Source organism: Microtus ochrogaster, chromosome 8, assembly GCF_000317375.1.
Source record: "Microtus ochrogaster isolate Prairie Vole_2 chromosome 8, MicOch1.0, whole genome shotgun sequence".
In the NCBI taxonomy this organism is placed as follows: Eukaryota; Metazoa; Chordata; class Mammalia; order Rodentia; family Cricetidae; genus Microtus; species Microtus ochrogaster.
The window spans coordinates 37,040,154-37,052,755 of record NC_022015.1 but is presented as its reverse complement, the minus strand read 5'-3'; the positions used below and the strand labels follow the sequence as shown (position 1 = coordinate 37,052,755).

The 12,602-nt window shown below is 49.9% G+C and overlaps 2 protein-coding genes across 5 annotated transcripts in view; one reads left to right on the top strand and one right to left on the bottom strand.

Annotated features, from left to right (window-relative positions):
* Window positions 1-4,017: 4,017 nt before the first annotated feature.
* Window positions 4,018-4,323, bottom strand: LOC101995146 (40S ribosomal protein S28). Its single transcript, XM_005351599.3, has one exon. The coding sequence runs from the start codon at window positions 4,301-4,303 to the stop codon at window positions 4,094-4,096; it is 210 nt and encodes a 69-aa protein (XP_005351656.1). The 5' UTR covers window positions 4,304-4,323; the 3' UTR covers window positions 4,018-4,093.
* A 1,610-nt stretch (window positions 4,324-5,933) lies between these two features.
* Window positions 5,934-12,602, top strand: part of Cttn (cortactin) — a 35,266-nt gene continuing 28,597 nt past the window's right edge. For 3 of the 4 annotated variants that reach the window (XM_005351598.3, XM_005351597.3, XM_005351596.3), the window contains exons 1-2: window positions 5,934-5,981; window positions 9,739-9,832. The gene's annotated coding sequence lies outside the window, so the exon portion shown is untranslated. Of the gene's footprint in view, window positions 5,982-7,079; window positions 7,385-9,738; window positions 9,833-12,602 lie in introns of those variants that run through there. The other variant, XM_026781272.1, reaches the window with a different exon arrangement.

Sequence of the window (12,602 nt, the reverse complement as noted above, 5' to 3'; positions counted from 1 at the left end):
AAAAAAAAAAAAAAAAGGTTCCTGGAATCCTTGGTGGGTTTATTGGTGGTGATAGTTGAGAAATAGAATGAGCGATTGTAGCAGTTTCCTTTCCAAGAGTACTGCATTGCTCTGTGTCACCCATGGTGGGTATGGGGACTACAAGCATCCCTGGTCTAATTCTGATGCTGTCACTCACATGAACCCTCCTATTATTGAACCACCCACGGTGAAGCATACGTGTAATCCCAGGACTAGAGAAGCTGAGCATAATTGCAGGCTCGTGGCCAGCTTTGAGCTGCAATAAAAACTGTCTCAAAAGTTAAATAAGTAGATGGCCCAAGTCTAAAGTCAAGCACTCACAAGGCCGAGGCAGGACTGTCCAGAATCCAAGGCCAGCCTGCACTACACAAGTCCCAGAACAAACAAAACAACTCCGATATGGTATCTAACTCTAAATTGAAGGCTAACCTGGGCTACCTAAGTTCTGGGCCAGCCATGTTTACATAGGGAGAGTGTCAATGAGCAAAAGTAAGGACCTTGCCAAATATAGTAGTGCACATCTGTAATTCTGCTAGGGTTTGATGGGACACAGGAGGCTCCCTGGACTCTTAGAGGCCAGAAGGTCTGGTGTAGCCCACAGAGAATAGCAAAAAGACCACATAAGGATAGAAAATACCCTTCCCAGGGGCTGGAGAACTGCAGTAGAGGACCCAAATTTGGTTCCCAGCACCCACATCAGAAAGCTTAAAACCATCTTTAACTCCAGCTTGAGAGACCTGACTCCTCCTGGCCTCCGGGGGGCACCAGCACTCCCGTGCATCACACTGAAACCATACACAGGAACAGGAGTAAACAAAAACAACCCACAGCTTCCTTAGCCTGTTTCCCAGCAGATGCTTTCAAGGTAATTATGGGTTTGGATTTTTTTAAAAAAATGGTTTCTCTATAAATACCTTCCTAGAACTCACTGTGTAGACCAGGCTGGCTTTAAACTCAGAGAGATCTGCCTGCCTCTGCCTCCTGAGTGCTGGTCTTAAAAGTATGCACTACCAGAGCTGGAAAGATATCTGGCTGCTCTTCCAGAGGACCTGGGTTCAGTTCTCAGCACCCATGTGGCAGGTAGGTGACACAACTGTCTGTAACTCCAGTTCCAAAGGATCTGGTGCCTTCACACAGGCAAAACATCAATGCACGTAAAAGATGGCTGGAATAAAGGTTATTTGTAAAAATAAACTGCACTATTCTGCCTGGCTTTGTGGGCTTTTATTGTTAGTAAAGTCTGCCTGACCTAGGCTAGGATGACAAAAATGGTGGAATAATCGCCTAACATGGACATGAGGATTTGAATTCCATTCCCTGCAACACCCACGGAAAGTTTTGGGTTGGTTTTATTGTTTTAAGGATTTATTTATTAATTTGAAACAGGGTTTCTCTATGTGTCCCTGGCTATCCTGGAACTCACTGTAGGCCAGGCTGGCCTTGAACTCACAAGGATCCACCTGCCTCTGAACCCAGAGTGTTGGGTTTAAAGGTGTGTGCCACCACCGCCCAGCTTTAAAGATTTGTTTTCAATCAGAGAGGGAAATAGGGAGGAAAAGGTAGGTGTGTGTGTGTGTGTGTGTGTGTGTGTGTTCAAATGGAGGCCCAAAGAGGGTGTTGCATGAGCTAGAACTGAAGTTATAGACAGTTGTGAGCCTGCTATTGTGGCTACTGAGAACTGAACTTGGGCCCAGATCCTCTGGAAGAGCAGCAGGTGGCCTGTTTTCCAGTTTTGTTTGTTTGTTTGTTTGTTTATTTGAGACAGTTTCCCTATGTAAACCTTGCTGGCCCAGGACTTAGGTTAGCTTTCAATTTAGTTACAAATTTAGCCACCATGCTTTAGTTGTTTTATTTATTCTGGGATAGGGTCTTGTTGTGTAGCGCAGGCTGGTCTTGGATTCTGCAGGGGCTGAGGCACCCCCTGAGTGCTTGGTTTATAGACTTGGATCATGACATCTGGCTTCCAAAGCTGCTATTTCCACTCAGGATTGGTTTTCTGGGATAGGGGCTGGTCCATTCTTCCCAGCTCCTTTGCACTTGAGTGTCATCTTGGAATGAGATGGACGACCTGGTCTTATGGAGTCACACATACTTCACCACCTATTGGCGGGGGTGGTGGTGAATGGGTGTGGCTTCTGCTGCAAGAAAAGTCACAAGTCCAGCATTTCTAGATGTGTGTGTGCGTATGTAAGACGGTCTTTCTACACAGTCGCGGCTGTCCTGGAAGTTGCTGCTTGGGTCAGGCTGGCTTCAAACTCAGATTCACTTGCCTCTGCTTTCCAAAAGGAAATTAAAGATGTGTGCCATCTTGTCTGACCAGTGTTTTAATGTTTTGACCAGGACCTTTCTATGTTACCCAGACTCCTAGAACCTTCCTGCCTCAGTCTTCCCAAGGCTGGAATCACAAACCTCCATCACCAACCATGGCTTAACACCTTAAGAGCACAATTGGTCCAGGAGCTGACGTCAATGTCACAAGGCTAAGGGCTGGGTATCTTCAGAGTTGGCTCTTTTAGAGGCTCACAGACTTCTGTGCACTGTCTCTCCTGTTCTTCTGCATTCCAGGACTCCTTCCTGGAATCTCTGGTCTTATCTCACTGGGGCTGTGCCTTGGAGGATGCAAGCTGCTTGGCCCCAATGACAGTTGTATACTTGCAAATCCCCATTACTTCCACTTCTTTGAAAAGTTGGCATTCTTACTATTATTCATTATTGAGTCAAGTAAGAGCTATGTGACTGGGAGATGGCTCTGCCAGAGGTGATTACAGCGCAAGCTGAGAGCTTGAGTTCAATCCCCAGCACCCACACGATAAGCCACATGGTGTGCAATGGGAATCCCAGCACTGGTGATGTGAACAGATGAACTGAGGACTGCAGATGTGTGGCTAGATGGGTGGGTGGGTGCATGCTTGTTCGACCTACCAGGAGCTGCACCATCAAAGAAAAGTCTCTCTCCTCCAGCAGTCATCAACTGCCAGTAGCTCCTTAGCTGATGATGGGAGACCTGCCTGTCTCCACTCCATTCTGGAATGTTGACTGGTGTAATCTTGTGCAGGCCAGCGCAGCTGCTGTGAGCTCGTGAGCACAGCAGTCCCATCATGCCCAGAAGACACTGCACTGGTTCTGCTGACCTCAGCTTTTGTGAATTATGAGAAGGGACAAGTTACACACTAGTTGACAGATCTTAATTGGCTTTGCTTCATGAGCCTAGAACATAGGAATACTTGACTGTCAAATGGGCAGTTCTTTGGGGCAGATGGGGAGAGAGGCTGCTGTTTGCCTCTCTGATGGTAGTTTTGAGGTGCTGCACCCCAGACAGAGAAGAAACCAAGACACCGAGAAGACTGCTTATTGTACTAGCATGTGAGTCCTGGGGATTAAACTCAAGTTGCTAGTCTTAGTGGTAGGCACTTTTACTCCCTGAGCCCTAACTATCTGCACAACTTATTCTGAGCTGCTCCTTTGTGACAAAGCAAGAGGGGGTTTTTATAGGACTAGGAAGTGACCTATGTTTTTTGCTGTTATCTCTTATTTTTGTTTTTTGTTTTGTTTTTTGAGACAAGGTTTCTCTGTAGCTTTGGAACCTGTCCTCAAACTCACTCTGTAGACCAGGCTGGTCTTGAACTCACAGAGATTTGCCTGCCTCTGCCTCCCAAGTGGCATAGGCCACCACCACCCAGCTGTTACCTCTTTTCTTAGAAGGATAAGTAAGTAACTGATTTTGAGGCGTGCTCTCATCATGGTTCCCAGGTTTAAGCCATCTTCTTGTCTCAGCTACCCCAACACAGGGACTCAAGCAAACACCATTGTTCCTGGTTTAGATATAGATCTTGACTTTTCAGCTTGAGGATATGGAACTTAGCTTGAGTGACTCTAGTTTAATTTTTAGCCCCACCCGTTGGGCACAGTTCAGGCTCTTAGTATAAATGATGCCTGTAGTTTTTATGTAACAAAATGTATGAGATCATGTTTTTATTTTATTTTTTTTTAAAACAATACAAATGTTTTATTTAATAGTTGCAGGTCATCATGGGCCAAGTGGTGTATACTCAGGACCCAGCAGGAAGGTCAGTCAGCGCAACCTCCGAGCCTCTCTTTCTGACTCCAATAGGGTGAGCACGTCTCCCTCTCGAACGGGACCTTTGACATTTCGGATGATGGAACGGCTGGTGTCATCCATAAATTCCACACGGACCTGCGTGCACTGTCCCTGCGAACCGGTCCTGCCCAGCACTTTGGTTACCCTAGCGAGTTTGATGGGCTGCACGCGACTCGTGTCCATGATGGCGGCGATCAGGCGGAGAGGGCTCATGTTTTTATTTTAAAACCAAATGCTGAGGAGATGGCTCAGTCGGTGTTTGCTGTGCAGGTATGAGGACCCGAGCATGATCCTCAGAACCAAGGTGGAAACGGTGAGTGAAGTGGTATACACTTGTAATCCCAGCACAGAGAAGAAGCAGAGACAGGAGGATTCCTGGAGCTCGCTGGCCAGCTAGCGTAGTCCACTGGGTGATCTGCAGGCCAGTGAGAGACCCTGCCTCAAAACAAGTGGGTGAGCGTCCTGAGGAAGATGCCAGAAGTTGTCTTTTGACTTCTGTGTGTGTGCTCACACACTTGAATGCACACCTACTTGAATGCACACCTATATATGTATACCTACGCATATGGAATCTCTGGCACCTGACATCTCTTGTTTCCTTCCTGATCTACCCTCCAGGTTAGCTTTTTTTTCCCTCCCTTTTAGTGCCAGTGTTGGTAGGAGGGCCTTGTGCATTCTAGACAAGCACTCTTGTCACTGAATTACATCCCTAACCTCCTTGCTCCTTCTCTTCTTCCTTCTGAAGGGGAGGGGGGGAGGGAGAGAGAGAGAGAAAGAGTCAGTCCCTGGACTAGACTGGCCTCTAAATGATAGAGATCCATCTGCCCCTGCTGTATTAGTTAGCTTTGTTATGCAGTGCAGGAGCATCTGCCTAGGGACAGGCACAGTGAGCTGGCCCTCCTGTGTCCAGACAATCGTGTCCACAGAACCACCTGTGTAAGACAAGACCTCATTTGAGACTTTTTTTTAAGGTGATTCTATGTCAAGTTGGACAGACAGGTAGATAGATGGTTAACAGGTAGGTATATAGGTGGTATTGGTTGTTTTTTGTCAACTTGGCTCAAAGTAGAGTCACCTGGGAAGAGGGAACCTCAGTTGATGAATTGCCTCTGTCAGATTGGCCTGTAGGCAAGTCTGTGGGGGCATCTTCTTAGTTAATGATTGTTAGGGAAGCTCCCAGCCCACTGGGCGGGCTGATGCTACTCCTGGGCAGGTGGTCTTGGGAAAGCAGGTTGAGCAAGCCAAAGAAGCACTCCTCCATGGTCTCTGCTTCAATTCCTGCCCTGCCTGAGTTTCTGTCCTGACTTCCCTCAGTGAAGGACTATAATTTGAGTCAAATAATCCTTTTTCCTCTCCAAGTTTCTTTTGTTTTTGTTTTTTTTTTAAATAACAGCAGTGAGAACCCTAACTGTAGATAGATGGAGGGATGGATGAACAGATGGATTGTAGATGAGTAGGTGAATGGTAGATGGGCAGAAGGACAGACTGGATGGGTGGGTAGATGATTGACAGGTGAGTGGATGATGCTGTGCAGACACATGCATGGGTGGAGAGCTGCACGGTGGTGGATGGGTAGATGCGTGTATGTATGGCTGAGAGGTAGGCGGAGGGTAAATGTGTTGGACAGGGGAAGACAGGTGTTTCTAAGTCAGCTCCCTTTAGTTGACTGGCATCCCAGCAGCATCTCAGAGGCTTGCTTCCAGGATCTGGGAAAAGGGATAGGAACACGGGGCGTGGTTTGCCTGGTACGGGGCGGAGTCTTGCGTGGCCCCGGATGCAGCTCCGCCCCCACGGAACCGGAAGTGAGCAGGCGCTGGGAGCGGCGGGGCGCGGCGGGATCCTGGCGGACCTGGCTGGCGCGGTGAGTTGGGGGGATGGGTGTCCTAGAGAGCTGCGGAAGGGGCAAGAAGGGGTGGGATGGGTTGTCAGGGTGCAGGGCCTGGACGGGGTGTCGGAATGTGGGGCCGGGACTAGGGGTCGGGGCCGGGACCCGGGTCAGGAATCGGAGTGCGGGGCGGGGGTTGAGGCCCAGGGGTACAGGGTCAGGATCCAAGGATCAGGGCCTCAGGGTGCAGGACCGGGATCCGGAAGCCAGGTTTCAGGACCAGGTCCGAGGGTTCGCGCTGTGGGGCCGGGATTGTGGCTTGGGGGTCGGGTCCGGGATCGGGGGTCGGGCTCCGGGTGTATGGCAGTGATCAGGTCTCGGGGTGCAGGGCTGGGATCGGGTGTCGAGGTGCAAGGCTAGGATTGGGGGGTCGGGGTCATGGCCAAGACCCGGGTTTCGCGGTGTGGGGCCAAAATTGGGAGGTTGGGGTGCGGAGCTGGGATCGGGGGTCGGAGTGCAGGGTCAGGATTGGAGGCTCAAAGCCGCTGGTTGCAGGGTCGGGATGGGGTCGGGTCCGAGGTTTAGGACTCCGGTGCTGGGCTATTCGGTCATCCGTGGAGTAGCCAGGGTGCAGAGTGGCCCGGGCTCTGAGGGGGCGGGGCGTTTGCGCTAAGATTCCTGGGCTTAAAGGAAGGGGTGGGGTTCCCGGGCAGGATCCCAGGATCTAGAGGTGAGGTGCGAAACCAGCTTGGGGTGTTCTGGGTCAGAGTGCATAGTTAGGGGTCTGGGGAGTCAAAGTACCTGGACCTAGGAACGGAATGGAACCCTGAGGGCTGGGAGAAGCTGGTGGGGGTGGGGGGGACTTTGGTTGTAGAATCTAATGGAATGGTGAGGGCCTGGGGAAGTTGTTGGGCCTGGAGAGCCTGAAGTTCCAGAATCCAGTGAAATTATGAGTGTCTGAGGGCCTTTGGGAAGTAGGCAGGATGGGAAGCTAGTGTTCCAGGGCCTAGGGGGATTGGGGTCCAGCCCTCTGGGCTGTGCTGGGAGGCCAGCATCAGGGGACTGGCCTGGACACTTGAGAGAAATTTGCAATAGGGTCAGTGGAAATCCAAGCTGCTAGCTTGCATCCTGGAGCTAGGGAGCCTGGAATCCAGCTGCCCCTCCTCCTGGGTGTATGCCCAGTCACTGCATCGGTGGTTGGTCCCGGTCTTTCCCCCTGTTTCCTTTTGGTCTGTGTGAGGGGTGGGATCTTCCAGCCAGGGAGAAGGGATTCCATTTTGTACCCAGTCTGCCCTGAGCCATGTCAGTAGCCTGATCGATCCAGCATTTCCTCCCCATCCAGTAGGCCCCCACGGTCAGCGCATACAGCCCTCCTGTCCACCAGGGGCCAAGCCACGGTGGATCTGAGGACCCGCCTCAGCACCAATGCCTCACCCAGAGTGAGTCCCCAGATCAGGCCCTGAGTCAACACTGCTTCTCTCTTTGGCTGAGAGGGTTTTCACCAGAAATTCCAAGGAGGGAGAAGCAGCTTTAAGTGGGAACTTCAGACAGAATGCAGAGCTGGTACTAGCTCCCTGGGAACTAGAAAAGGAGCCTCCGCTAGAGCACCTTCCCCCATAGAGCCTTTTCCTCGATGCTTCCTCTTCTGTTGGCATTGAACCCTGGGCCTTGCTAGACAAATTCTCTACCCAGCTGCAGCCCCAGCCTGAGAGCAGACCTTTAATTGAGGCTTTGTGACAGTGGTACCTCTAACACCTTGTAAATGCCAGGAGATGTAATTGGCCCTTCAGATCTTCATCCTGTTAGTTGGGAAGGCACCTGGTGGAACTCAGCGTTATCCTAGCGCCCTTACCTCCCTGTTCTGTGTCCTGGGCATGGTCCTGTCTGCTTACCAGCTTGTCTCTTGGTGGTGTCCCTGCGCAGGCTAGCCCACTCTCCGTGGCCTGCCTTTGCTGGCCTCACTAGGCACTGGGGGTGAGGTTGGTATCTCCATGACTGCTCCTGGCCCTAGCCACTTTCCTATTGTCTTGCTCTGCCATGCTGTAGATATCAGGTTCAGGCTCTCAGGATGGAAGATTCCTTCATCCTGTGACTGGGTCCCTTCTGGTTGAGCTCTGTGCTGGCTGTGCAGTGGCTTTCCCTGTCTTTGTACGTGGCCTTTGCAGTGGCTTCGTCTATTGTTTGAATCTTTTTTTTTTTTTTTTTGTATCTACTTTAGTGAAGTACAGTTTACCCCACATGGTCACTGAGCTAAAGGGTTCAGTGGTGATTGTACGTTCAGAGTTGTACAGCCATCCCCACAAGCAGTTTTGGTTTTCTCAGAGAGCTATATAGAATGGGCATGCCTGTGGTCCCAGCGGCTGGGAATGCTGGGACAGAAGGACCTTGAGCCCAAGGAGTTCTGGCCAGCTTGTCCCGCAAACAAAGCTAGAGTCTGTCCTGTCTTATCTGTCTGTCCCTCCCTCCTGTCACTCTTTCCTACTCCCTTTTTGGTGGTAGCTGGGATGTAGTTGAGATAGATCTCTCTAGCTTTGATTGGCCTGGAAGTCACTATATAGATCAGCCTGGCCTCGAACCTGCAGCCATCCTCCTGCCTTGGCCTCTTGGGTATTGTGATTTAGATGAAAAGGCTCAGAGGGTAAAAGGCACTTGCCACTGAGCCTGACAACCTGCGTTCAGTCTCTGGGACCAACATAATAGAAGGAACAATTCAGATTATTGACTTCCACAAGTGTGCTCAGAGACACACGTGGACACAGATACATGCATGTATGCAGAACATAAAGGCAGACAGACAGACAGACACACACCCCCAGGCTTCTGCTCAGTGTATCTGTTGTATTTTTATGTCCTTCCTTGTGTTCTTGATGTACATCTGAGACTTTATCAACGAATACCAGTCAGAACAATCACATTCTTCTCGTGGTTTCATGTGTGAGGTGGGGCAGTGAGGCCTAACTTAGATCCAAAAATTGCATAAGCTTCTTTTCAACTGGTTGTTTTCATGATCATAAAGTTGAGTGAGAACACTTGAGTGTGTGGCTGGGGACATAGTTTGGTGGCAGAGTGTTTGTTGAATGTGAGTGAGACCCTGGGCTCAACCATAGTATTGCCCCTCACTGACTGCGTATCTGGCTTTTCACACGTGTTCTGGGCTCGAACACAGGTCATTAGGCTGTAGAGCAAGCACTTTTATCTGCTGAGCCGTGGCAGTTTGTGTGTGTGTGTGTGTAGCCCAGGCTGGCTAAGGATGAGACTGATAGAAACTCCTGCTCCTCCTACCTTTACCCCCCAGCCCTGGGGTCACAGGTATGCTCCTTTGTGCTGGCTCCTCAGTTTGGATTTTTGAGACAGGCTCTCTTTCTGTGGTTTGTGCTGGCCTGGCTCTCTGCAGTAGCTGGGGTCACAGGCATGTGCCACCTGGCCGGACTTCTGTTACTGTCTGTAAACACAGTGACAGAGTTTCGTTTCTTTCCACCTTCATAAGTTAGAGTGGACAAGAAACAAAATATCTCAGCTTTACAGCAAGCAGGGCACGAGCTGGCCATGGAGGCTGCGATCTCTGGTTGCATTCGGGGGCGTGTAGGGTGGGTGTGGGTTTTTGAATCTGCCAAGTCCTCCGGTTCCTGTGGGCTGAGACCTCTGATTAGTGAGAAGCCAGTTTTCCTGTCTGCCGATGTCGTGTGCACTCTGTGTACTGGGGACTTGGTGGTTCTCTAAAAGCGCCCCACAGGGGGGTGTTGCCCAGAGAGCTCAGCACAGCCGTTTTGAGCCTCCAGTCTTATCTTCACAGGCTTTTGCTGATCGTCGCAGATGCCAGCACATTTCTCCCTGGATTCCTTGGATTCGGATAGACTGTGAGCTGCCCCTCGCAGCACAAAAGGAAGGTTTGTGTCTTGTGAAGGCTCCAGTGTGCTTTCTCCTGGGTCAGGTATGGGTAGGGCTCTCTTCCTGACCATGTAGAAAGAGACTGGGGGTGGGGGCGGGATGTGTGTGGGAAACAGCAATAACCTTTTCAAAGAAATCTAAAGCTGACTTAAGGGGACCAGGCCCCAGTCAGAACCAGGGTAAATAAGAAAATCCATGAAGGCGGAGATAGCTTAGGAAAAATCCTTATCTGTCTAAAGGTTAGACTTTCTCTATCTGGGGTGGGAAAAAAAGGAACACAGACCTTTTGTGATGGTAACTTTTTTTTTACTTCATCTTGAAAAAAATCTTGAATAATCTCTTGCTCGCTCCTTCTTTCTCTCTCTGCTCCGCCATTGCTCTCCTTTCTTGGCTGCTCCTTCACTCTCTGCCTTGCCCCCCCTCTCTGCTGCCTCTCCCCCATCACAGCCAAACTCTGAACAACTCTTAAGTTACATTTTCAGTGCTCAACCCATTCTTAAAATCCAAGATAAGTCACGTAGTTTCTCTTAGGCTAGGGATGTCACAACGACCAACCAGTGAGCAACCAGGGCCTTACACGTAGCTCTAAGTTGGTGAGGGTTCCCAGACAGTAAATAATTGGCTGAGCCTTGAGGTTGGGGAAACAGCAGAAGGAAATGTCCATTGCTGCAGGGAGCTATGTGCAAAGTTTCTTCTAACTTTTGACCTTGAATTGGCACTGAATAGCACCTGGGAAAATGACCTTGTGGATTTGTCTCTAGGGGCAACCAGATATTGTTTCCAGAGGCAACCAGCCTGCTTTGAATCTGCTCTGAAGTCTAAAGTTAGCTGTCTGTGTAAAAGGCAGTCTTTGTAACTGAGAATCCTGTCTCAGTCTGAGTAATGTAAGATATCCTGGTATTATTTCTATTCATCAGAATTATACAGTTACAGAAATCGTCCTTCTGACCATCCACATCTATCTGTGTGCCTATGGGATGCAATATTTTCACAAGAGAAACACATAAGCAGTGGGAACAGACCCAAAAACTCTTACTCGGGAAGAAATGAAGTTCTTAGGGAAGAAAGGAAGTGACTCATGAGAGAAATTATAGACAGGAACAACTGGCTTCCACAGCCAGTGACCCCACAGTCTCACCAGGTGGGGTTCCCCTCCAGGGAATCATGTGTCTGATGGGTGGACCTGCTGAACGCTAATTGTCACCTGCTGTATACCCCACGGCAGCTCTCAGCAGAAATCTCGTGCTGGGGCCTGGGAAGACGGCTCAGTGGGTAATGTGTTTGCCATGCAAGCATAAGGACCTGAGCTTGAATCCCCAAAACCCAAGTCAAAGCCGGGCACAGGGCACACATCTGTGAAGTGCTGGTGCAACAACAGGCAGATCCCTAGAGTATGATGGCCAGCTAGCCTAGCCAGTTGGCAAGCTCTGGGTTCTGGTTCTGTGAAGAGATACTGTCCCCAAAATGGAGGCGGTGGGGATGGCAAATTGGCTCAGCAGGTAAGTGCTTGCTGCCAAACCTGATAGCTTAAATACGATTCCTGGGGCCTGGAGCGTGGAGGAAGAGAACGTGTGCGGTGGTCTTGGCTGTCCATGTTCTTTAAGGTTCTGTCAAGGGCTGGGGAGGTGGCTCAGTGATTAAAGCATCCACCACACAAGTGTGAGGGTCCTCAGAACCCATGTAAATGACAGGTGGGCTCCGTGGCCTGCCTGTCATCCCACTCTGAGAAGGCAGAGGTGGGAGATCCCCAGAGTAAACTGGCTGCTGAGCCTTCTCAGTGAGAGACCCTGACTCGAATAAGGTGGAAGAGTGATGAAGGACACACGTGTGCAGACGTGTGCACTCACAAAAACACGGAAAAACAAGAACAAAATTTCTCAAAAGTAAGTCATGTTTGGAGCATTCTTGTGCACAGGGTTTAACGGCCACTAGCAACCTCTGCTCTATGTAAGGTGGTGCTGCGTGGTCTGTGCTCCCCAGTAGATGGCAAATCTGCCCTCAGCTAAGCTGCTCAAGGCCTTATTGGATTTGGTCGTCCAGATTAAGACATCCATCATAGTCCTAGGGGCCAAAATAATCTTAAAGTTGTGATAAAATAAACATTACATGACATTTACCAGGAGTGATACTTCGGGGATACCAGACTTGCAGGGCCCCTGGTGGTGCTGCCTCTGGAGTACAGCCACCGAAGATCAGGGTGCTCACTGATGGAGAACATGTACACCCACTTCGTTGATTTGAAATAGGCCTCACTCCGTAGCTCAGTCTGGTCTGATCTTAAACTTGTGGCAGTCCTCCTGCCTCAGCCTATCTAGTGTTCGAATTATTAGTGTGAGCCATCACACCCCTCTTTTCACCTTTGTATTTTAAGTGTGTGTATGTGTGTGTGTGTGTGTGTGTGTGTGCTACATGTGTGCATTGCCTATAGGGGCTAGAAGAAGGAGTCAGATCCCCTGGGGCTGGAGTTACAGATAGCTGTAAGCTGTCATGTGGGTGCTGGGACTGAACCTTGGTTTCTGGAAAGAACAAATGTTCTTAACCTCTAAACCATACCTCCAATCCCAGCCTTGTTCTTTTGAGTCGGATTCTTATTGGTCTAGTACTCACTAAGTAAGCTAACCTGGCCCTATGGGTCCTCCAGTCTCTACCTCCCCAGCGCTAGGGTTACTGTTGTAATTTAAAAAACAGCACAAGAGGGCTGGAGAGATGGCTCAGTGGTTAAGAGCATTGCCTGCTCTTCCAAAGGTCCTGAGTTCAATTCCCGGCAAC